Genomic DNA, 26482 nt, shown 5'->3' on the forward strand with positions numbered 1-26482 from the left:
AAAGTTAAAAGTTTTCAATTAATTTAAATCAACTTTTTTTCCCCCCTCCATTTCTCTCTTATGGATCTCAGTAATAAATCCAGAGGACAAAGTAAAATTTTACTTCCTACAGTTGGAATGAGTTTCTGAAATGGCTAAATGGGGGCTGGAACTTGCTACAAACATCAAAGTAGCCACAAACTCCAGGAGGCTGATGAGTTGAAGAATGAAGAAGGCAGATGAGAACCTTAAGTATTTTATGAAAGCTGAATGTGAAAAAAAAACCCAAGCAAAAGAAGGCATCATTTTCAGACTCCAGGTCTTGCACAGGACAAGGAAAGGAAGGAAAGGAAAAAAAGACATGACAACTTTCAGAAGCTTTCCAGGAAATCTCCCAAAAGCATAAAAGTGATTAACAGATAAATCATTTAGAATACAAAATTCTGGAAACATTTTTAAGGTGTTTAGCCATAAAGATGAATCTCATCAAGTTTCACATAAAATTTTACCTAGAGGCAGAGTAATGGCCTTCCTTCTATGAACAAACCAGAACTAAAACCCACTCAGAATACTAAAACATACAACTAAATTCATACCAAAAGGAAAAAAAAAAAGAAACAAAAACAGTCAAGATGAATGACAGTTCAATGATATGCCCAGGACAGAAAGTCTGATACAGGGTATTTACAAGGAAGCAAAACTAGAGTATTTTCCTTCCTCTAGAACACTTAATGAAATGAAGCAACTAGAAGAAAATTGTATACAGCAGATAAATTGATATCATAGTCAGTAGAGATTTCCTTCTTTGTCTTCATTTACCTTGTATCAGCTTTAATTAATGTTTCCCATAAAAAGAGATTTAGAATAACTTGATTTTAAAAGAGCATATGTGTACTACTGCTATGAAATTCCAATGTATATAACAGTTAAAAAAAGGAAGAACATCAAGATTTCTTTATTGGGATGGCATCAACTGTTGGTAGGTGATTTTTCTGACGCACAACCTTAAACAAAATTGAGAGCTACTTTTAAGAACCTACAAATGGAAGAATGATGAAGTATTTATTTTTCTAAATATATGTAAAATTATTTAAGAGATGACTGTAGACTTCAGCTAAAAGAAATGTTCTTTTAACTTAAACATCATGTAGAATCATACTTCCACTAAGCACAGATTTCATATAATTACATCATCTGAAAAGTAATTTTAAGTCTGTTATTAAGTGATAAATTGCTTGTTCTAAATGCCAGAACACGTAAGAGCTCAAACTAAATCAATTCCTTAAAAACACTTTCTAAATTAAATACCAAAGAGAAATAAAAGAAACAACAAACCCACACACAACCCCTCAACAAACAACCAACTCCAATATCAACACAAATTAAAATTACTGTCCAAATATTAAAAAAATTAGACAGTAGATTTGCTTGTTATACAATTCCTAAAGTGTTTACTTTTATTCTCTATTCTAAACATTGTCAGCAGGCATCCTGATAAAATACAAGAAGACTTCATAGTTTGCTTCATTCCTTGTTTCTTTCTTTTTTACATCTCTTCCATTATAGGAGGTATAACAAGAGTCCAACATAAGTAGTAGCATAGTACATCAATAAGCCCCTACTCACAGCAAAATTTTGCTTAAGAAAATTGCTACTACTTTTGTCACTTGTGAACAGTTCCTATTTCCCAGTGAAAATCCCCTCAGGGGCTGGAAACTTCTACTGGAGTGAAGCATTCATAAATACATGTTTTCTCTTATTAACAAAAGTAAATTGATTTGAGCTCAGATTATTTGTTAAGAACCAATGTGGCTGTAAAACAGTGGACAGACATTACATTTTTTTCTCTTTCCAGAGATCTCAGAACACAGAAATGTACAATGAGCACAAAATCCACTTCAAATAAAATACACTTCCCATACACATTAATGAATAATTCTTTTCCATAACTTCCACCAAAATCTCAAAGAATAGGAGACAATTTCATTCGAGGAACTGTCGCACTTCAGCGAGAATGCAGCACTACCCTCTGCTGGCTGAGAGAAGTAACAGCTCACCTTGAGCACCACGTAGCATCAAAAAATCCAATTAGTCAGCTGTAGACTCACATGGATTTGTCCTTATTTTCTATGTAAATCCATAAATAAAACACGACCCAAAATCATTGAATGATTTTGCCAAGACTAGTATGCAACAGAAAATGAATTTTTTAAAATTATTCTGAAACTAGTGATAATAAACATGTAGTAATTGTTACTATTTTCTCTAGTAAGAGTAATGTAACTGTTCTTCTGCTATGAGGAAGGACAAACTCCACAGCCACGTACATCTGAACAGGACCAAAACCTTTTTACATTGTCTAGATCCCATTATAGACTGGGTCTATTAACCACAACTTGCATTTTGTTTACACATAAATTCATGGAAGTTGGGGCAAGTTTTGGTATGTCCTATCAAAAACCATGTTACATACTCAATAAAAAACTGGCTAATACACATATAAGTTTTACTGTAGAAAAACAAATCAAAGCCCATCTGTTTCACCAACAAACACACAAGCACTGTGTTTCTTCTCATCCACTTTCAGCACATGCTTTTCTTCAGCAATCCTCAAGCTGCAAAACAGCTCTATGGAAAAGCTGCATTCCCAGCCTGGACGGGTTAATGAATGCACTGCCCAAACAGACTGCAGCTACACAAACGCTGGTGACAACATTTGAATATGTCACCACAACATCATCAAGCCACCATTACAACACATACCAAGAGATTATTAATAAAGGTCAAAGAAAAAAAAAGAGGTATCTTCAATATTTTTGTATTTACTGTTTTCTGGAATTTTTCACTTGCTTAAAATGATCCTAGTTTTTTTTCATAATATTGTTTGTCAGGCTTTGACAGTGAATTTATACTAGACATACCAGTAGACAAAGCCATAACAGCAAAAAGTTTTCTTAAAGTAGTTTAGCAATCATCTTTTGAAATCAAGAAAAAATACTTGACCTTAAATTTCAAAACTTCTAGAAATTATTGTGAATAATGAGGACAGCTATTTAAGCATCAATTTGATTCTCTTCTCACGTAAGCCAAAATAGACAGTGACTTTATCTAAAACTAGAGAAGGCTACACACCAGAAAGAGAAGTTTGTAACTAACACTAAAGACTATACTGTCTGATCTCATCCATGAGTACTTAGATCCAAGCCACATGAGAATTTCCCTGTATACCTTAAGTTCCTTATCCTTTTAAAATATACACAGCAGTTCATAGGACTCAAGAGTGTGTGACAGAGAGAGAATATTAACTATAGAATGAGAGGGGAAAAAGCATAAATCTTTAACAAGACCACCAAAAAACATTTAAACACAATTTAAACACCTGCAAGAAAACACAAAGAACTACTTAAATCATTAGTTTAAATTTCTGTCCATGACTTCTACAAGGTCAAATAGTTATACATTCTTCAGAAAGGAACTAAAACACCTTCTGATAAGTAAGCTTTTAGGGTACTTCATTGATTTTAAAATATGTATTAAAAATCTACTATTTCTTTTTAATGCCTTTTGTTTTGCAGACTGACAACATAAGACATTTGCTGTATTTCACTTCACAGGGTAGTTTCCATGACTCACCTCATGCTGTCCAAGACACTCCCTGTTAAAAAATGAAAAAATCAGCAATTTAGAAAATGGGTATTTGTTTAGGGGACTTAAACAGTGGCAGTGCTTTTTACATAAAAATTCGTGCAATCTATTTTTTAAAAGTGCAAACTAAGAAAATCACCCCCATCTATGCAGCTCAATGCCTCCTCCTTTTCAACAGGTGTTTGGATTGCTGTGTTTTATAAGGAAAATCTCAAAATTTGTTTCATGTGCAAATTATTGTAGTTGTATATGAAATAAGTTACTTTTTAGAAAGCAACCTGCTTTTGTTCCAAATACCAACATGTCTCTACTAATACATCATATTTTTCAGTTATTTCAGAGATCTAGTCTGAAGAAGAGTTATTTTTAAAAAAATATTCCTGATTTGTATTCCTTCTCGGACACAAAATAACTATACTTCCATATAAAAACTCTTTCTAATTTGATTTTTTAAAATCTTATTTTAATACTTACACTGGTATAGGAACCTCACAGGGAGGGCACGGTAGTGCAGTCTGAATGAAGGCAGGCTCAGACGGCTGCTCCCAAGGCCCTGCAGACTGATGCTGAGAGCAAAAGACACCAGTTGAATACAAAACACAAATGGAACTATCTGCTTGACCAGAAATAAATGTAACATCCAAAGTGCTTCCAATTCTAAGAAATTCACTTTCTAGTAAGCTTTTTGCTAATGGCAATCTCCACATGCCATACAGACAAAAAAATTAGTTTTATCCTTAGCCTGGTTTAGGGATAGGAAAATTAAGTCCTGTGGCTTAATTAGGTAAAAATTAAGCACAAAGCCAAATGAAAAAGACCAGTAAAATAATTCTAACCAGTTAATAAAGGTAAGAATATTTCGATTAGTTAAGCTAGTTCAATTACCATCATGCAGTGCATAACATGTGTCATGTTAAAAACTGCCAATTTCTAACTTGTGCAAAATCTGATGGTTTTTTAATTATCAGACTTAAATTTTTTTTGTTCTTATGTTAGAAGCAATTGCTTAAAGCTGAAATTAAATGTTTTTAATACAACTCAACAAGAATCTTATAATTTCTTGAGTGATTATGTATTACAAAATTACTTAGATTGCATTTAAGGAGCTGGAACCACTTAGCATCATGCTGTGCAGTATGTGTACCTCTGTGCTGGATTATGTATTTACTCTGAACTCCAAAAGCCTCAAAACAGAAGATTCAGGTCAAACTGATGCTCATCGTTCTGAACACAAACAATACAAAATTTTTCACTGTTTACTTACTGAGCCAGTTTGCTTCACAAGTGCTTCATCGTGGCAGGAAACAGGGCACAAATGGCCACACATTAAGGTTTTCTGGCAGGGCTGACGACAGGGAGGGCAGCGCCCAAAGTGACAATAGTGTTTTTCCTGGGTAGAATGGTGACAGGTAGGTGGCCGACTGAAGTAAAACCCAAGAATTAATCAGTATGACAGCAAGAAATACGAAGTTACAGTCACTGGGCAAGTATGTTCAACACACAAAGAACTGAAATGAACAAGCTGTTGGTGGTTTTTTTTAAATCAGTTTACTTCTCACCTTCAGTAGGTAGTTAACATTACAATAAAATTAGAGAGGGATTCTAAATAAAATTAAACATCAAAGCTGGGTTTAGATATTCAAACAGCTGTTTCAATCCTGATTCTACTCTGCACTATGTAATCTTGCTACACTCCAGCAGAAAATATTCTTTTTGCTTTTGCTAGTAAAGTTTTCCAGATAAACTGTCTCACTGAGGTACTTCACAACATTCCAGAGATGACTTGAAGAAATGACCTGGGCTACTAGAGTTGGAAGAGCTTGGTGAGACAGAACCTCCCCCACGAAGCAGGCAAGCTGCTCATGAAACCTCGGTGTCAGAGATGTATCTGATAGGAAGGATTATTGATAATCACCATCTGCATAGTCATGGATGCAGAAGACTGAGAAATAATAACTGGAATCAGATAAGGAACAATTTTTGCCTTTCAAGGTGTATTTTTATAGTTTCTTTAAGGACACTTTAAACTCCACTTCAGAACAGGAAACAGACACCTCCTCCACTGACCTGCACAGCTGCTTGCATTTGGGAGGTTTGATGGTACGCTCTCTGCCACAGGGCACTTTAATGACAGTTTTTCCACAATTGCATTTCACATCTACAGTCTCCGGACATGGATTACAACTACCTAAAATAAACATATTAACAATATGACAAGCAAGTCAGAAATAATCCACCTCTCACAGTTTAAAAAGAAGCCTAGTCATAACACTTAGATGTTTTCTATTTGTACTTCAGTCTTACATACCTACGAAGAAATGTCATCTTTCATCTAAATCCAAAAAGGGACACTGAAAAACTGGTACAATAAAGTTTTGCAGATTTTGTATTACATTAATGTTCAGGCTATGTATAATGAATGTTTCCTTGGAAAAACCTCCATCTCTATAAAGTTACTAATGTTACTAATCTGATGCATTTTAAAAAGTGTATCTGTAAAAGATCTATGATTTAATTTATAACTCTCCCACACCATTTCTTCACCAAGTGCCAACTGCTAAGTTTTACTATTGAGTAATTAAACAGCAAGAATATGTACCTTCTAAAAAAGAAATTACACAGGCTTTTAGCTTACTAAACACATTGCATTCTGAAATCTTAAAGAAAACAACAGAAGCTATTGACAGCAAAAATTTTTAAGCAATTCTGACTTGTTAGCAGGATCTGAAAAGCAGAATTTCAAGAAACAGATGTCTCACTGGCAGAAAACTGCTGAAGAGGAAAGGATGGAAGCACTACAGTCTTTATACCGCAAAGTAAATAACAATATTATATTCAGCATGCAGAGAAACATAGAATCATTTGGGTTGGAAGAGATCTTAAAGATGATCTAGATCCAACTCTCCCTCCCATGGGCAGGGACACCTTTCACTAGACCATACTGCTCACAGTCTCATCCAACCCAGCCTCTAACACTGCCAGAGACGGAGCATCCCAAATTCCTCCTGGCAACCAGTAAATGCCTCACCATCCTCACAGTAAAAAAATCTCTTCCTAATATCTAACCTAAACATATTCTCTTTTCATTTAAAACCATTCTCCCTTGTCCTGCCACTACCTGCCCTTGTACAGAGTCCCCCTCCATCTTTCTTGTAGGCTGCTTTAGGGGCTGGAAGGCTGCAATTAGGTTACCCCTGGTGTCTCCTCCAGGCTGAGCAATCCCAATTGTTCATATGAGAGCTGCTCCATCCCTCTCACCATCTTGGTGGCCTCCTCTGGACTTGTTCCAACAGCTCCATGCCCTTCCTGTGCTGGGCCCCCAGAGCTGGATGCAGCTCTGCAGGTCGGGCTCAGCAGAGCAGAGGGGCAGAATCCCCTCCCTGGCCCTGCTGCCCACAGGGCTCTGGATGCAGCCCAGGACACGTTTGGCTCTCTGGGCTGTGAGTGCCCATGGCTGGGACATGTCCAGCCTCTCACAGCACCCCCAAGACACTCTCAGCAGGGCTGCTCTGGATCTGTTCATCCCCAGCCTGTGTTGATACCAGGGATTGCCCCAAACCCAGTGCAACACCTTGCACTGGTTGTTAAATCTCATGAGATTCCCAAGGGCCCACTTCTCAAGCTTGTCCAACTATTTTTGCAAAATAAACTGAAGGTCTAAAGCTATACTGCCCAGAGTGGCTAATACGTCTACTGTTCACTTAAATATCCTATTAAGGAAGACAACTGATTACATTCTCAAAAATACAGAAAGGCAGAGATCAGAGATTTGAAGAGCCTGAAGATAAGATGAGAGCACACTGTTCTCAAATGAAGTGTTATAATGTACTACAGTAGGAAGCAAAACATTTCTGTTCCTGGGCAACACACTGTAAATTTCAGGAAGCACGACAAATATTTAAGAAAAAAAGATAAGCAAAGATACTCAAACCACAAACAAGAGATTGGTACCTTTTTCAGGGATTCCTGCTAAAGGCCAAGTGTTCATTATCACCAACCTATAAAATGCTGAGATTTGGTGCCTTTTAAAGGACCCAAAACGGTCCTTTTTAAGGATCTGAAGTTATTTTCTAGGAGGCATCTATTTCCTTTAATATCAGTGGTCACTGCAATCTGACAGCTCATAGGAAAATTACTCTGACCTGGTATTACGTGCTAAAGATAAAATAATTACTCATAACTTTCAGTAGCTATTAAAATATTGTTATACAGGGAGAAACACATGAATATAAATACTTTTAAATTAAAATAATTGCCTTTATTAGGAATACTTTCAAACATTTATGAAGATATTACAAAATGTACTAGACTGTATTTTGTTAAAACACAGAGAATTTCGAAAAGAAAATAAATGTATCATTAATCATTACCTTCATCATATACAACTTTAGTTAGTAAATAGACAATTACACTCTTTTGATAAGTTACCCTTCAAAATGTATATATTTGATATTTACATTCTGCAAGATCACTTTTGTTTTCTTACAGACATTGTCTTATTGTTTTCGTGTTAATTATTAGAAATTTTTGTCACTTTTAATCAGGCTGTAAAATGCAAGCAGCATCAAATATAAACAATCATTCAACATAAAAGTTTATCCTATAATAAAAGCATTAGCTCATTAGTTTTCCAATCAGAATTTTATTCTACGATTTAGTTATCAACCAAACGTATGTGGAAAAGCAATGTTACCAGTTTTCTTCTGACAGTACACAAAAAATTACATATTACCAAGATTTTAGAGAGCTACAGGAGATGGAAAAGAAAGGAAAGAGAAGGAGAAAAAGGGGCACAGTATACAGAGAAAAACCAAACTGCTAGTTTGTGGTGACAGATTTAATAGCAAGTTAACAGGTACAACTACCAAATTTACCTGTCCTCTCCTCCTAAGAGTCACTGACTCAGAAGGAAGACTGGCTGAAAAAGTTGTGATTTATTTTTTGAGTTGTTGCAATTTATACTTCAGAGTACTAAGGGAAATTACAGAGGCTACTTGGCTGCTGTTTCAGCAGGGCAGCAGCTTCTATGGGGAAAATTGCAGACAGGGCAGACAATTTTTCTGCCACTCCAATTTAACCCCCTACCAAGCAAACGTCAAAGCAATCTTGCCAGGTAATTTTCTAGCATCTTTATAACCAAGGTCACTGGATTCAGAAACAAACTTTTTTTGTTATCCTTCTTAGAGTCAGTAACAAGTTCTTATTTTCTTTTACCAGTAGGATACCAATATCTTCTTTTTTCCATTTTAAGCCTACTTGTCCCACATGTTGCATTCTAGGATTTTTTAAAACCATCCAGACTCAATCAGCAGCAGTCATTTCTGTACGCATTTGGACTTTGTTACACATATTCAGTGAACAGAATTATTGGGAAAAGGAAGTCAAGCCACAGCTTTTGCATTACACAGCTGGAAAGGACACAAGAGCATTTTCAGAGGGAAAGTATTAAGCAAAATCACCAGGTAAGAGCTCAGGTTGCCACTGTGTAAGTCCTTAAGTTCTATCCAGCACTTTCAAACACACTGCCCCCATGCAACAATGGAGAAAATTTATTAAGCACCACACACAGTCATACAAGCATGAAATTTGGCAAAAATAAACAATATTCCACCACTACAGGGATTCTTCACCTGTTCTTACCTCGGTGGCAGCCTGAAGGACATTTGTGATTTCTGCAGCCGAGAGTCCGCCCACAGACTTGATCACAAGGTGGACAGTTTCCAGAACAGCACTATTAAAAAAACCCAGGAAGTCTAATAACTGCAAACAGAAATTTCTGGTACACACTTTCTTTCTTCTACTATTTCATTTTTTCAGTACTTATTTAAAAAAAAAAGTCAGTGCATTTTAGTGGAATTTCCTCCAACTCACTCCAGAAGAAAGGTCACCCATAAAGTGGTTAAAAAAAGTTGAATTACAAAGTAACAAGAAAATACAAATTTGAATGCATCATTTCAACACACTAAAAAGGCATAGGACTTCAGAAAAGCATAAGAACATTTAAAAGTTCAAAATACTATAACATTTCAATCCCAAATGATTTCAGAAGATAGGACATCTAGCAATTTACCTCATTATTCTGCAATTTCTTCCACTTTTATACTGTATTGTCCCAGCACAAAAATGTTGCTAACATTTTAATACACCTTTTACCTCTGTAGTAAAGGCAGATAACTCCAAGACCAGTTATCTATTTTCTATTCTTAAATAAATTAGTAATGTGAAAGAATCAGAACATTTCACAAAACCTTCACATCAGTGGATCCTGTATCAGGAGAGAACAGCATCTTTTCTATCAACTTCAAAGGCACCCTCCTTCCAACAAGAAACTTGGATTTTTCATCATAGCGGTGTCAAGACTGCATTTACTTGTTTTGTAATCTTTTCACATAAAATAAATTCACTACAACAATAATATTCAAAAATGCTTAAGAGTAAAACTGTATTTTTTCATGCCTATTTGTGGTAAGTTGTCCAACTTACACAATGTATTAATTCACAAATACCAGGCAACTTTCAGGCTCTCTTGAACGAATAAACTGAAAAGATACTTCTGAGTATCAATCATTCCTTTTGACTTCAAATAAGAAAGGAAACAAAACTTCAATTCACAATTGTAAGAGAACTGCTGCTTGCATTGCTGTGTACTAGAAGGTGGGATGGAATGCTGGGCTATTGAAAATAAAGAGTGTGTCTCTGATAAAGTTGGAAGTGATTCCCAGCTCTTCCTACAAAGTAGGGGAATAAATTGATTTAACTACTGCAGAATGCATGAAGCATCAGTGATTACTCAAGAATCTGAAAGCAAAACTGCCTTCAGGAACTGCAGAGTTCTCAAAATGCCCTCCATGGTGGTAAGGCCAGTGAGTTTTACTCGATGTTATCCTTTTCAGAGAATTCTGGTACACAGAAAACTAACTTCAGTGACATGGAAGAAAACTCCTCTTTCTACACAATAACATGAGGTGGAGAAATTGATATGATTTTATCGAGATTTATTTAAAAGTCAGCTACACAATGCATTTGAGAACAATTATCTGTGGGCGCTCACCTTCCTCCGGCACTGGTGCTTCTGGCAATCACGGATTTTAGTACACTTGGTCTCACACAGGTATGGCTTATGGCACGGCATGCGCTTGGTGTGCTTCCCACAGCGACACTGCTTCTCAACCTCCTGGGCAGCCAGATGGGGAAAAAAAGGCAGAGCGTTTTTAAAACAAGAGGAAAGTGGGAAAATAAAATGTTCTACTGCTACCTGTAAAAGAAAGTTCTAGAAAAAGTAACATTTCACTGCATACACAATGCAAGTGTGTCATGCAAGATGCTAAGTGTAACTGCAAAACAAATTCATACAAAAAAGTACACCTCCTGCACACTAAAGTAGATTCACCATTAGTGCATTCAGATAATTTAAGAAGTAAATGAGCAGGTTTATCTGACCCTCATCATGGCTGTCATATGATGATTACTATCACCTAGACTTTGTAGCCAAAGCTTCAAAGGAAGAGACAACTGAGACCTGACAGAGCAGTGGCTTTCTAGGCCAAACCACAGAAGCTCCAGATATATCTAGACCACAGTGAAACAATTTTCTTACAAAGAAGAAAATAATGTTATGTTACACTGTTGCCATGAGTTTTTCCTGGTTTGCTGAGCGTTCATATTAAAGGAGAAGTCCGTACCTTCTCACGCTCTTTTAATGTAAACATCAGCTATGTTCTATAAACATAGCCATTGTTTTTACATTCCCTGCTGGGACAAACAAGACTGTGTGACAGTCCCCTTAACCAATGTGGTGTGGAGGTGGGAATTCCTTCCTCCAATCCACAGGCCTAATAGAAAAAGTATAAAAGTAGGTTTTTGTAAATAAACCGGGTCTTCTGCCCTGCATGCTCTGTTGCACCCAGATCTGTGTCCCCAGTCTGTTTTCGGGCTAGGCCTCCACGGTGATATTACACCACCTTGCATCTCACTAATGAAGGAAAGAGGGAGGAAGGAATCATAGAAAGAAAAAGTCAGAAGGAAGCTAGAAAAGATGGGGGGGAAATTGTGTGTCTTTTAGGGCATAATAACTTTAAAACAAAACAAAACAAAACTGATCCAAAGCAATACACTCATCCACAGGTACAGCCTCAACTCAACACAATGCTTGTCTACTTAATCAGAGTTGTGTTGGGCTGGGAAGGGAATAATGAAAGAACATGTTGCTTTGAATAAACAAAGTCACAGATTTTGTGATAGATACGATGTCATTTTCCTTAGGTGACTTGCACTGTTCCAGGCACATAGTTCAAAAGCCCAAACAAAAGGTAAATCTGATCAAGTAAGACTAACCTGCCTGCATATTTCACAGGGGCCCCGATGACAGCGCTGCGAACATTTATGGATGCCACATTCAAGAACCTTGTCACAACTATCACCACAGGTGGGCACATCTTCTGTACAAGGCAACGTAAACTCTAAATGAAGAGAGAGAACTATTAGTAAACATTTAGGAAAACAAAAAGCCAAAATACTTCTGGAAAAAATGCAATATATAGTAAGTTCAAATGATAGCTGTCTTTCATTTTTTTAAAAGCTTCTTTAGAGTTATTTAGTTATTCACATCACAAATTAAACCTCTGGTGCTAAGTACAGCTTTGAAAGTTATGCAAAAAAAGTTAATACACTGTCATTGTTGACTGTAAGAATATTTTATGGACCCTGCCCCGCAGAATTCACCTTAATTACTGATTGTGCAAGACTTGAGGACTTTTTATTCAATTGATCATTTAAAAAAACAAAAGCAGCTTACTTGTTTTTCCACATGGACAAGATCTTTTCCCAGAACGAGGACAGTTTCCACAGGGACCAGCATGACAAACTTGTTCACATGTGTGATTGCCACATGGCAAACATTTCCCACACACCTGAGAAATTCAGAGAAACCAAGTGAATGTAATGTAATAGAACTACATATCAAGCCAAAGCAAGCCAAGGGTAAAAAGCAGCAGGTACTTCTGGATGGAATTTCACTTTTTCCAAATTTTGTTAATAAATGTTGTATTTGCTGAGTTCACTAAATAAAACTGATCATCCCTGCAGTGATCCTGCCTGGAAGACCACAGTAGAGTGAGGAGTTAGTGATTCAGAAAACCTGATAGTCACAGGTCTGTGCTGTGCTGCACATACTGCTCAGCCTTCAGGCCTGCATTGTGCTAAACGTACACTTTGGCCACAGAATAAACTTAATGTAGCAGAAGAGATTGGAGGCAGCTCCCACTTATGCTGTCTCCATGACCTTGCCTTTACCTAAAAGTGCAGCAACAAGTTCTCATTTGAATACCCTTTCTGTTTGACTGTAGAAATTATGATCAAGGATGCTTTCTTGTAAGAAGATCCTACAATACCTTCAACAACCATAACGGGGTCTGCATTGCATGCTGGACATCTACCATGGCCTATTCAATGCTGCACAGCTCAGGGTTCCAAAGATCTAAAGGGACATACTGGTCTTCAGATTATACTCATTTTCTCTATGGTGTTAGCTGAAATAAACTGCATTTTAATTGATACTTCCCATAGGCTAAGCACCTTTCTTACTGGGATCAGAATGGCCAAGTACCTCCTGATGCAGCCTCCCCTCCACCACTTAATTTTTTTAATTATTTTTATTTTTTCCAGTCTGTCAATCCATAGCCTTGGCCTTAAGGACAGGCTGCAAATATACTTCAAAGAATTAATCACAAAGCTTTCATTCTGCTATAGTCCTAAAAATAAGCATGAAACTCTTGTCTACTAAGCTGTGGTTTCATTCTTATTTTTGAAGGCAACAGCTGAAATTTCAACCTCAGGTACAAGAAAGAGTATATAAAGTTAAATTCACCACTAGCGTAACCCTAAAACAATTCCAGAACATGAATATTTTAACAACCAGAAAAAATTAAACGGAGCCACCAATTCAACCTCTTCTCAAACAATGTTGTCTATATTTTTGATTACACTCTCAAAAGTTAAAAAGTATTTTTTCTTACTGAATACATTTCCAATCTTTAATACACCAAATAATCAAAGTTTATAAAGGTAAGAAATCAGCTTAAAAGGCTAGCTTCAACATACCTGATCACACTGCCACTGAGGGCTTGCACAAAGTCTCTCCACTGTCTGTCTCCCACAGATACACTGTTGTTTGCTGACACGTGGACAGGGCTGACAATCTCCTGTATGTAATTGCAAAGTGACATTGAGAGTAGAAACAATGAGATATCTTAATAGAAACTGCTACTGCTCTGAAATCTAAAGAGGTTGGCCTACCTGCATGACAGGGATTCTCACAAGCGTGTTGTCCACACAGCAACGTTCGTCCACACGGCAGGCAGCAAGACCACGCCTTGGCACTGCACCTGCGGGGCACTGGCTGGGCCTTCTTACAGTGACACGTGGTTGTGACCATCTTCGGGCAAGGTGGGCACGGTCCTGATTACAGGAAAAAAGAGCATCTTGCTAATGACAGGAAAAATAGTGTCCTGCTAGTGACCATTCAGCATGACTACATCTCTTTTACTCTGAGAATTTTAAATATACTTAACAGATGTTAAGCTGAACTGTGTAACAGGTACCTCAATACAGGTCACACAACCAAGAAACACAAAGGATTTACCTGGATGACAAAGCAGCAAACATTTATGACCACAGGGAGGTTTGAATTCCCTCTCACATATCTGACCACAGGAGTGAGGTACCAGCCATGGGTCCACTGGTGGATTCTCCACTTTTCCACAGTAACAGTAATACCTACTGGGAGTTTCGGAGCGTTTGTATTCAAACCTACATTTTGGACTACAACAAGGGAAAAAGGGGTGAAAACAAAAGAAACTCTTCAAAACAATTTTTTTAAAGGCAGTTTTTATCATTTTGGCTTCCCAAGACTGTTTTAATGCTACCAATTAATATTTTTACAATTACTCAATAAATAACAACAATATACAGTAACACAGAATAAAGGTCAGATTTTCTATGTCAGATTTCATAATACATAATTAAACACATTTACAATAATTAATAAGAATGTCTAAGGAATTGTCCTGTTAATGAAATTTCTTTTCTCTAAGAATATACATAAAAATTAGCACAGCGAAAATCAGAACAATTTTTATGTCAAGTAATATCAAAAGAATTTACGCCAAAGAACCTACAGTTAGCCTACTTAGATAGAACCAATTAAAAAAAAAATAAAACCCAGGAGTTTGCTAGTAGCAGTCTATTAGCCATGTAAAACAAAGCTTAGCAATGCTATTAAAACCATGCATAATAATTAGAATTTTATCTGAAAAATTTTAGATACAAGATATACACCTTCATTTTTCACCTTTAATATTGATAAAAATTTAAAAATTCATTATTGCTAAAGGTAGAAAGACACTAGAATTTATCAAGTGCCACAGGCCCAACAGGCTCCAATCAAGCCATGGACAAGGTAGGCAACACAAGGGAGGAGAAACAAAGCAATTCATATTGCTGACTACATTGGGAAAAGACAACAGACAAGAAGGCTCCCCTCAGAGAAGAAGAGAAAGACTCTGAAAGACCTATGTACTCATTTTTATAAAAAAATCAATTTGCCCTGATATAATATGTTACAGACCACAAACCATTTCTCAGTAGTGATAGCACAGTTTTAGTGTGACCTTAAATGTAAAATAAAATACCATTTGCCTGCAATTTTTCTCATCATAAACATTATGTTTAAAAACAAAACAAGTTCATAGTAGAAGAGGCATTATCAACTTGAGATGCTGCAAGCCAACAACTGACTCTTTATTACCTAAACAAAAATTAGAAATTTTATCTATGCAGCCACATTACTACCTTCTTTATACCATCTCAAGGAAAACTACAAGACCTGATTTAATGTTTGGATTATACTGAGACTAAAAAAAACAAACAAATCCCTACATCTTGCTATTTGACAATATTTTTTAAATTTATTCCATGGTGCCAAATTTAAAAGTGAAAAATATGTAAAGCCATTCAGAAATAAATGGCAGAGGCTGAGACACATGACAGATAAGTTACCTTCTCAGAGGTTAAAACAAATTTGATGCAGCAAGGTTTTAAATCACTGTGAAATTTTTCTGAATTATGTTAACGAAAACTTAAAAATAATTTTAAAAAGCAACAGAAAAGTCAGTCTTCTAAACTCTTTATTCTTGTGCACATGATGTACAAGTACCACTCCTTCTAAAGGAACACCAGTTTGCATGGTTTTCCCAAAAGAAATAACTTTGTACGTGTACCATGAAGAACTCACCATGGCCAGGGATAATCCTTCTTCCCAAAATCGTCATCAGTCAAAGGAGAAGATACAAGGAAGAGGCTGTCCTTGGCCCACTTTTGGATACATACCAGATGAAAGATACAAAAGCATCCACAACAGCTCCAGACCTAAGAGCAGACATCAAGTGTCAATTGCTTTAAATGAAGTTTCCGTTTCCACTGGTGAACATCCATAATATCTAAAGAAACATAAGCCTGCTATTTTTCCCTTTAAAAATGTTTTTTCTAAGATAGATTATACCCACTGTTAGATCAATACAGACAGTTTTACTGTTATAGATTCATACCTATCATCTTTTTTCCAACACACGTGGGAAGTTTTTGCCAAGGCTGACAGAGCCCATAATACTCAAATAACTAGAGAAATGTTGACTTAAACACACTGTTGAAGGTCACGTAGCACAAACTGATGCCCAAAGGACTGTTGCCAGCTTAGCTCTGTTCAGACATAGCTTTGCCTAGCAAAGCTGGAAAGTCCTGAGGGATGGGGACTCCACAACCATTTTGAGCAATCTAATCCAACTGCCCTACTACCTTCCTAGTATCCAATTGGCACCTCCCAAGGCCCAGCTTGTGCCATTCTCCCTTATTAAACCACTGACACCATAAAGATGGCTTTGGCTTTACCCAAAACTATAACAGTTTGGTACGAAAAGTGCAGAAAAAAATTTTAACTGATTTTTTTTTAATAACTTAAGACAATTTTATGAAATAATACTGTGAAAATACAGACTTTCCCCATTAACTTATAGAGGACAGTGCCAAGGACTAAGTTTCTAGAACTATGTTAACTAACTTCCCAAAACTAAAGCTAAGCAGGAGACATTAAATAAACAAACAGACTAGGCTGAAATGATAGAGATTTGAGATAATTAGCAAACCACTGGGTTATACAAGAAGGCTTTCAAGTCAAGCCAAATCATCTCATTCTGCTGAGATAAGATTAACTCTATCAAGAGCCACAGAACTTCAAATATCAAGCTAAACATATTCATTAAGGTCTGAAAGAACACAGATTAAATATGTTAAGGATTCATACAAAATATATTGCATTTCTTTTTAGAAAGGTGTTACTGACTACAGTTTCATTGGTACGTGTAGTCTGTGTATATTTATCAAAAGAAATTAAAATATTTTCTGCACTTCTTTTCTTTTTAATGTTAAACATACAGTTGCAAACATGTTTTTGATTCAAGTACCTTTAACAGAAAGAGGAAAAAATATTTGTCCTGAAATTTCTTCCATATAAAATGCATCTGTGTGAAACAGGATAAACTTCTCTGACACACACATTTCTTTTTCACCTGATCAGCATTGAAGGCAGCAAAGTTTATCTTAGCTTCCCTGCCGTAAATGTAACAATAATATCTCTTAACTTTTTCTTATTTCATGTCTTGCTTTGCTAATCTATAGCATATTGAATACACAGTTGCAAGCACTGGCATTCAAGCACTTATCTTTGTTACCTGCTACTACCTAAAACCTAAAAATAGCTATATTACACTATGATAACAAACATATGACAAAACCCAACATATTCTGATTACAAGCTACACATACAACCACTTATGTGTTCCAGTGTTTCAGAATCCAAAGATGCCAAATTTGCATTTAGTATTTTCACCATTTTAAAGCTATCCATCTCAATAATAACCTCAATAATATATTACAAGTTTTTCGGACAGTTGCATTTGTTTTGCTCTGAAAGATTACTGTAAAGTACTTACAGCTTGGTTCCTTTTAACTGAAGCAATGCAGATGAGACATGTCATGGCCCCTGACTGAAAAGCCTCATTCATGTACTGTCTCGTACGTTCCAGTTCACTTGCATCTCCATCTTTAATGGATAAAGATTTTGAAAGCAATCAGTAATGTTTGATCTGTTACTTTGTACATGTTGAGACTGTTGTAAAAGTTTTTTTTTTCTGAATAAAGCCAATCATGTATTATTAAAAAAGCCACACTTAAGACAGTTTAAAGCTATACCATTGCTTCTGCACGAACAGACAAGAAGTACGGCCAGCATGCACTGCTGGGAAAAAATATTTTTAATGTAAGACACCATGATAGAGTGCCTTCCTTCCAACTACAGTAAAAACCTAATACACAACGCTAGTGCATTGCTTCTACTTTCATACCAAAATAAAAGTCAATAAATGATAAAAAAAATTACCAGTTTGACTGGTGTAAATGGTAAATGTTTTGTCCAAAATCTTCCCTTGCTTTACTTCAGCATCTTCATCATCATCTTCAGACGAGGAGCTTAACTGGTCTTCAACTAGCTTTTTTGCTGCAGCCTGATTAGCCTTCTTAATTTCATCAAATTTCTTCAATGAAGATAATTCTATTAACAAAAAATACTAATGATGGTGAATACCAGGATAGCTAATTGTAACCACCACATTCAGTTCGACATACTTTCAATTGCCCTTTTCTTTAAAGAGTTTGCTGATTTTATTTTTTAAGAGTATCACATCACTACATTTTCAATACCACACAAGAAGAGATAAACTGTATTTACTTCTTTACTATGCATTATCATAAAATTCACAGCAGGAATTATTATGTGTCAATTGCTGCTGACAATTCCAACCTAACATATCAGAATACAAACAACTATAATGCTGCTTTATGAAAGGGATACTTTAAAAAATCCCCACACATCCCACACAAACACAACTGTCACAGCATGAGGAGAACAAAAAAAACCACAACACGCAGGTTTGTTTATAACAAATTTTCAGTTGTTATAACTTGCAGATACCATACACGTACTTCTCCAGCACTTTCCCAGATCTCCCTCAAATTCAACAAATCGTTATTGCTATTTCACAGGGGATTGCTACCTTTCCATATTATACTACTAAACCTAATATATTTACCAGAGTTCCCCCAAGTTTAATTTCAAGGGTCTTCTTAAGAAACTATGTTGCCACTAAAAGGAGTTTTGTGTCTTTGGCACTTCTCGGGTGTATTTCCCGAGGATGAACTTGCACTCAGAACTGCCGCGCCCACCCAAAGCCCGCACCTTTCCCAGACCGGAGCAAAGAGTTTCCCTGACCTGACACCTAACGCTGTCTCTACCGAGCAACTCCCCTTGGCTGTTTCCAACCAGAAAGAAACAGACGTGTCCTCCACTACTTCACACTTCACTCTTTTGCTCCGAGAGGAAGACGGTGCACCCTGTGCACCCTGGCGAGGGCTTAGCCCCGCGCTCCTCGCCACTGCCCGAGGCCTCCTCGTCCCTCCCCGGCAGGGAGCTGCAGGCAGGACGCGGCACATGGCGAACACCGGCTCGACATCGCCAAGCAGCGCGGGAGCGGGGCCGGGGCCCGCCAGCCTCCCTTCCCCGCGGCGCCGGGGACAGCCCCGACCTCGCCACCTGCAGGGGCTGCGGGCCACCGCCGGCTCCCCAGCCCGGGCAGACGGCAGAACGCGACACTCACCGCTGGCACCGTCGCCGATGGTCCGCGGTGCCGCAGCGCGGGCACCGCCGCGGCCCCGAGCGGCCGGGGGCCGGGCGGCCGCCCCAGAGCGAGCGGCGAGCTCGTCCCCGGGCCTGCCGCGGCCGCGGCCCCGGCCGCCCTGACGCCACTGAGCCTCCATTCGTCCGGCGCCAGAGAGCAAAGGACAGCGGCGGTGCCAGACCCTCCGCCCCGCCGGCACAGCCGCCCGAGGAGGGCTCCGCCCGGCCCAGCCCGGCCTGGCCGCTCCGCCCGGCGGTGCAGGCGGCGGCGCCGCCGGTGCTTCCGCGGCAGCGCGACTACAGCTCCCGGCGCTCCCCGCGCGGCGGGCGGGCTGGGCGCCGCCTCAGCGGGCCGGGACTGCGGCTCTGCCTCTGGGTCACAGGGTGTCCCAGCTTACGAAGGGTGTGAGGTCACCCAGTCCGTTGTCAGCCCAGCCGCTACCACATCTACCATTGAACCATGCCCCCAAGTGCCACCTCTATATGGCTTTTAAATACGTCAAGGAATGGTGATGCCACCACTTCCCTGCGCAGTCTGTTCTAGTGCTTGACAACCGTTCCGGCTGACATTTTTCCCACTAACTAGGAAACCTACTAATCTAACTAATGTAAAGTCATCTAACCTCTCCAGGCGCCACCTGGGACGTTTTCCTCGCGTCCTGTCGCTTGTTACTTCGGAGAAGACACCGCCCCCCTCACTACCCCTCCCTTCAGGTGGTTGTATCGGGCCGTGAGCTCCCCCCGAGCCTCCTTCTCTCCGGAGCAAATCTCTGGCAGCCGCTCCCGTGGCTCCTGCAGACATTTTCTCCATAGCTCCTGTAACTGCTATAACTTCATAGCTCCTGGAGTGTGAGAGTTAAAAACCGACCACAAAGCCTGTTTAGAAACCTCACTGAAATACACGCAGAAAGTTTTAGTGCACAGAAACGTAGTTGAGAAACCTGTGTGCCTCCCAAGTTCTAACAAATAAAGGCAGGTTGAAATAATTTGAATTTTATTGACATTTCCTTGTGGCACTTACAAATGCCAGGATGAAACCTTGCATTTAGCCTTTTTTCAGCAAATACCTTCTCATAAAAGTTGTTATAGAAGATTTCCAACCCTAAGTACTCTGAAAATACAAAGCAAACCACTGGAGATTAATTCTGTTTTTCTGTTTTATTTTGAAGTGGTTTAATCAAAAGAGTTTTTATTCTCAAGAAAGAGGCAGCTATTGAATACAATTCATGTCTTAAGACTGAAGGCTCAATACCCCAAAAATTTGTTAACAGAAGATATCTGCCCTTTTTTTTTCATTTAAACTTCATATCACACATTTATCTAATAAAAAAAAAATCTTAAGCACTCAACAAAGGAAGAAGTGCTTCCTAAATGCCTAGTAGTCATATAGGATAGGTTGCTGCTGGCATACAGATTGCAAATTATATTCAAGACCTGAGTTAGAAGAATGCTGATTGCAAAGTCCAACACTTGCAATACAGCTAAATACCGGAATAATCTTTGTTCCTGTGTACAGGATCTTTGCTGACAGGATGGCATACCCTTTCCTCTTATCAGCTAATTAATCCATTTATCATTGTCGTGGTTGCTGGGGGAGGTGAATTTTTCCAGGGAGAGGTGCCTAGGCTGGGTACGGGTATAAAGTCTCTAAAGATCTTACCACATCTTGATTTCTAAATAGAGTAATTTATTTATACAAAAGCACATATCTGAAGGCAGAGAGTTCTAAGAGCGGCCTTATTCTACAACCAGTTACAAACCTAGGCAAAGAAAGTCTAAACAAGACAATAACTAAAGCATAGAAATCTTAACACACAGAGTTCTAATGAAACAGCAAATAAAGCACTGAATTCCTAACAAACAAAGCTCTAATAAAACTCTAGACAGAACATATAATTCACAGCCTCAGGGTAAAGCAACCTCTTATTACTGTCTGCATTTTCAGTCGCTGGGATCACACTAACAGAGAGGAATCGATCACAAATTTCAGACAGGAATCTCAGCCACAGGGATCGTAGTAACAAAAGGAACCCCGAAATTCCAAACCCACACAGAGCCCTCGGCCACAGGGGCGCGAACGCAACGGGAAATCCCGAACCGCACAGAGCTCCCGTCCGGGGGATCACGAGGGCAGTGGGGGCCCGAGCCGCGCAGGGTTCCCGAGGGCAATGGGGGCCCGAGCCAAACAGGGTTCCCGTCCGGGGGACCGCGAGGACAGATGGAGGGTCCGAGCCGCGCAGGGTTCCCGTCCGCGGGATCGCGAGGGCAGATGGAGGGTCCGAGCCGCGCAGGGTTCCCGTCCGCGGGATCGCGAGGGCAGTGGGGCCCCGGGGTCCCTCCCCACACAGAGTCCCCGACTGTCCCAACCGGCGCACCGGTAGCAAGTGCTGCAGGGGAAAAGGGGGGACCCCGGGGCCCAGGTCCCTTAGTGCGGGGACCGCGATGTATAATACCTTAAAATCCCGTCTTGGCTCCTGTCAAGGACCGTTCCTCAGGTTGCAGAGAGTGGAGGTTGGATCGATGGATCGAATTGATCAATCAATCGATGCCTCTACCTCCAACCCTGAGGCTTTTTATCTCCAATTGCAAAATGCATATTCATATTTTTTATCTACACACTAACCAATCTAGGTACAATTCTAAAGTTCATTTTCTGTGGAGGATCCATGGGAACATGGACTCCAACAGAGAGGTAAGCAGGCCAATTAGTAATCAGCTTTCTGCTGGCACCTGGATTGGTCACTCGGAGGTTTGGACACGCCTCTGAGGACACAAAGAGTTAAAAGCAGGACTCTAGGGGGTTCGGTCTCTTTTTGGATCCCGGTTTCAGCAGAGAGACGTCTCAGGCCTCCTTCCCCTGCCCAGCCACGAGGCTGGGTGGGGGAGGGGAAAACACGTGGTCGGGCTCAGGTAAGCCGGAGCCCCCGGGGGGGAGAAGAGAGTGGACAGGACTGGAACTGAGCTGCCCCGTCCAGGATGGAGGGGTGGAAAACTGTGGAAGTGCCTTCCGTGTGTGCTCACCCCCCTCCACCCCCAAACTCCGGGAGAAGGTGCCCAGCCACGTGGGGGTTGCCGAGCCTGGGAGTGCCTGAGCCTGCACCCTGCTGGGAGATAGAAGCTGTTAATTCTTGCTTGGCAGAAAGAAACTTTTCTTAGACATTGATTCTCATGACTGGCGATTTCGGAAAAAAGGAGAAGGAAGCGGCCTGGGACTAAGGTGATAAAGCACGATTGGAAGGAACCTGATGGGCAAAGAATGAGAGGAGTAGCCTTCGGAGCTGGACTTTTCTTGCATAATGTCAGCCATGGACTGAACTTGAGTCTCTTTTGAACATAAACTGCATTTTTGGGTGGATACAGCTGCCCTTGCTTTTGCTACAGTGACTGGCACTTGAAGAGTGGAGCGAGCAGAGAAAAGAGGGGGAGGGTGAGGTGGCGCCCTCTGCCCTCAGGGCAGACCTGCTCTGAGAACCCCGGCCCCTGGGTAAAAAGGGGAGAGCTCGGCATGCAAGTATCCTTAAAAGAGCCCTGTATGCAGTTTTCAGCCTTTGGACAGCGGTGAGAGCGCTGGACATAGGAAAAAGAGAGTGTCACCCTGGCAGACTTCTCCGGGCGGTGCCATGGGTGACATGGGAACACATAAGGGGGTGGACCCGTGTTTTCTGAGGAACAGTCTGTGGTGCGAGAGAGACTCCTCTCTCCCTTGCTGAATTGAAGATTAGTTTGTTTTTGAGTGGTGATTGTTTGATCTAAAACCCAAAGGTTGGTCATTGAAGAGTGATGTGTGGGGAGGTAGAAACTGGGAGAAGAAATGTTCTAAGAAGTTTTTATTTCTGTCTCTGTGTGTGTTTAAGAGTATTTCTGTCCCTGTTCTTATGTAATGTAATAAAGTTTTGGTGGGTTTTTTTTGTTTTCAAGATTTAAGCCTGCTCTGCTCTGTTCCTGATCATATCCCACAGTAGCTGTTAGGGAAAAAAACATATTCATGGGTGCATTAACATCTGGCCAGTGCCAACCCATGACATTCATTCAAAACACAGGATGAACAGGGCATGAACAGCCATTTTGTATTTATATTCATCCTTGTTGTTCCGTATATATTCTATGCATTAAGTACTTAATAAAATTTCATCCTTGCAGTAAATCAGGAGTTATTTCTAGATCTCTGGCATCCTGGAAAGCATCAACAGTACAAAAAATAAAACAGCCAGAAAGGAATGTACTTTATAAAATATCCAATTTATATTACCTCCATCTCATTTAGGAGAGAATGCAAGTGCAGAGATATTATTGACAACATATGTATTTTTTTAAGAGTGGCAGTCCAGTTGCTCAAGGTAATAAAATTTCCCTAAATAGACAATTGTTCATTCTCTCTTTACAATCCCTTTCTTCACTCCCTTTCATCAAACTTATCCAATGTTACTTGCCTATGATCAAATTCCACTGAAAATACCCAGCTGCAAATACTCAGCTGAGAACATAACTAAGCAAACCATTTTTTGCCAATGAAAAAATACACCAATTAGGGGAAAATCCAAGGAGATAATGCATCTTAAAGCAGTTGAAAATGGATCTAACAGATGAATCTACAGATATTACTATCTCAAAAGTAGTTATGAAGAAAGAAATCCTCTATCAGTGGGAAAAAACAGCCTCTCTAGTCATATTCTTCCCCCAACAGCATTGACAGAAAATACTGTAGGAAATTTGGCCTGTTGCTGTCGTGTCTTCCCCTTGCACTCTGCCAGCGTAAACAAGTGTTACATAAGGAATATAAACATTTTCAATGACAAATCTTCAAAACTTGATAGTTCATGTTCCGCAGCCACATGAAATAGAACAATCTTTAATGTATATTTTTATTTTTATATTATTTGTATATTTGTATCTTATTTTTTATTATTATGAAAAGAACACTATGTTATGAGCCATCCATGTTTTTCATATTTGTGATAAACGCCAATCACTCGCTTTTTGAAATTTATGAATATTTAATAAAGAATAAAAAATTGGTTACAAAAATATTAATACAATAATAAAAGTTTAAAAAAAGTTTTCAGAGACAGGACAAATAATGAGACAACAAAAGCAAAGAAGGTAGCCCAGGCTTTTGTCCCCCCTCCCTCCCAGACAAAGGCTAGGAAGGAGAAGGGCCCAGAACAAAGAGAAGTCTTCTTTTTTAAGCCTTCAGTTTATGACTATTCATATCTTACGTAAAACAAGTAATTTTCAGCTGTTTCTTGTCACAAAAGCTTTCTGTTAATTAAAAGAACGCATGAGAGCATACGTCCTTGAGAAAGTTAGGTTCTGTGGATAAGAGGCCATAAATTCTTCTTCACTAGAAGGTTTAGAGGCCTCTGTAAGGTTTAGGGGCCTCTGTGAATGTTATCTCTGTGCTGAGGAATTTTTCTTCTTGAGCAAAAAAAAATATAACACACATACACAGCTTCTATTGTACTATAACTTATTGTTAATTACAAAACTACATTCACTACATTATTCTAATGTTAATATAGTATAACTTTTCTATCTATCAGATTACATATAGTAAATATCTGCGTAGAGCCACACATACAATATGCCTTTTTCACAATCCCTCCTCTTTCTTGTTATAATAAATTGGCTCGAGCGATATTTACTGCTCTCTTGCATCCCTTCTATGTTCATTTTCTTCATAACTCAGTCTAGCTTCTTGGAGGGGGTCTTCTACTCTGTTTTGTTTCCTTAATATCATAATCTTTTGCACCATTTTTGTTGTATTCATCTTTTGATCTAAGGTTACTAATTGCATACCTTGAACTACACTAGCGATTAATCTAATAAAACAAGGGATCAAGCAAGGAAAGAATATTAAACTAGCTGTAGCACATAAGAGGAAAAAGCCTGGTTTCTTTCACCATTCTACTCCTAGCACATTATCTCACCAGCTGGTACTTAGCATGGATTCCCACTTCTGAACTGGTACATGGGCGATTTTTCTGATATCATTGACTATATCTAGGACAGCATCTCCATTATAAACAACAATCTGATGTATTGAATTTTTCACAAACGCCCCCTTCTTCAGCTAATAGGTAATCTAGTGCTAATCTGTTTTGGTACACAGTGGCTCTGATTTGAGTTTGTTGCCTGGATATTAATTCCATTGCCAGACTAGTTTTGTTTGTTATTATTTTTACGACTGCCTGAAGCCTTATGATACGATTTAACATATAAATGGGAGTTCGATATCCCCAACTCCCGTCTTGTGCCCAGGTGGCTGGGCCATATGTTTCCAGTATGCGTTCAAGGGGCCACTCATCATCTCCCCATTTTTGGAATCTTCCAATTATATCTCTCTTGCTTCTTTTTAGATCTTCATAAACTAGTATCCCTAAGTGATCCCCTTCAGGTCCAGGCAGAAGAAAAAATCCTGGTTGTATGACTCCCAGAGTACAGCTCCCTTTCCACTTGGGAGGGAGTTTTGGGTATGCCTTTTTTCCACATATCCAGAACAGACCGTCTGGTGCTTTCCAATAATCCAGTTTTTGCTTATCCATATTCTCCCAAAATTTAGAAATCTCTGGGATGCCAACATAGGGATTTTTCCTGTATCATTACATTGAAAAAGCCTGATTTTATTATTATATTTACAATTTCCCTTTTTTTTTCCTTTTTTTTTTTTTTTTTTTTTTTTTTTTTTTTTTTTTTTCTGGGTCCATTATATGGTAGGTTCTTCTGGGATCCACCATACAGAGGTTCCATTACTAACCTTGTATCTTTTACAGGGAGTTTTTCCTACTTCTTGGAGGAACTTTTTTCCTCCACGCCAAAGACATTCTTCCCCTATGACTACTGAACTCAAAATCCATCCCCCTGGTCGATCTTCTCCCCTTATGCTTGTTTGGTTCTACTTAAGGAGCTCGATTGGGCCTAAGCTGCTGCCTTTCCATGGCCATTCTTCTGACATCAAGGCCCCTCCACAGACCCAACAATTGGTTATGTTAAGTTCTTTACTTATTTTTTTTTTCTCCCAATTCTACAAGCAGATTTTTACCCATCTGTGAAATATCTATTTCTTTCTCTAGTTGTTGT

The 26482-nt window shown here is 39.1% G+C and overlaps 1 protein-coding gene across 2 annotated transcripts in view; it reads right to left on the reverse strand.

Annotated features, from left to right (window-relative positions):
• The window catches only part of NFXL1 (nuclear transcription factor, X-box binding like 1), a 51027-nt gene extending 31313 nt beyond the window's left edge, over positions 1-19714 (reverse strand). Inside the window, exons 1-15 of one of the 2 annotated variants that reach the window (XM_063401888.1) lie at positions 19386-19713; positions 18113-18283; positions 17667-17776; positions 15914-16047; positions 14264-14442; positions 13918-14079; positions 13723-13823; positions 12419-12533; positions 11959-12083; positions 10676-10798; positions 9265-9355; positions 5692-5812; positions 4889-5045; positions 4099-4190; positions 3613-3634 (exon numbers count right to left, since the gene is read on the reverse strand). In XM_063401888.1, the coding sequence (XP_063257958.1) occupies positions 3613-3634; positions 4099-4190; positions 4889-5045; positions 5692-5812; positions 9265-9355; positions 10676-10798; positions 11959-12083; positions 12419-12533; positions 13723-13823; positions 13918-14079; positions 14264-14442; positions 15914-16047; positions 17667-17776; positions 18113-18283; positions 19386-19545 (1863 nt within the window). In that variant the 5' untranslated portion in view covers positions 19546-19713. Of the gene's footprint in view, positions 1-3612; positions 3635-4098; positions 4191-4888; positions 5046-5691; positions 5813-9264; positions 9356-10675; positions 10799-11958; positions 12084-12418; positions 12534-13722; positions 13824-13917; positions 14080-14263; positions 14443-15913; positions 16048-17666; positions 17777-18112; positions 18284-19385 lie in introns of both variants that reach the window. The other variant, XM_063401887.1, reaches the window with a different exon arrangement.
• Positions 19715-26482: the final 6768 nt, after the last annotated feature.

The sequence above is a fragment of the Prinia subflava genome, chromosome 7 (genome assembly GCF_021018805.1).
Source record: "Prinia subflava isolate CZ2003 ecotype Zambia chromosome 7, Cam_Psub_1.2, whole genome shotgun sequence".
Classification (NCBI taxonomy): Eukaryota; Metazoa; Chordata; class Aves; order Passeriformes; family Cisticolidae; genus Prinia; species Prinia subflava.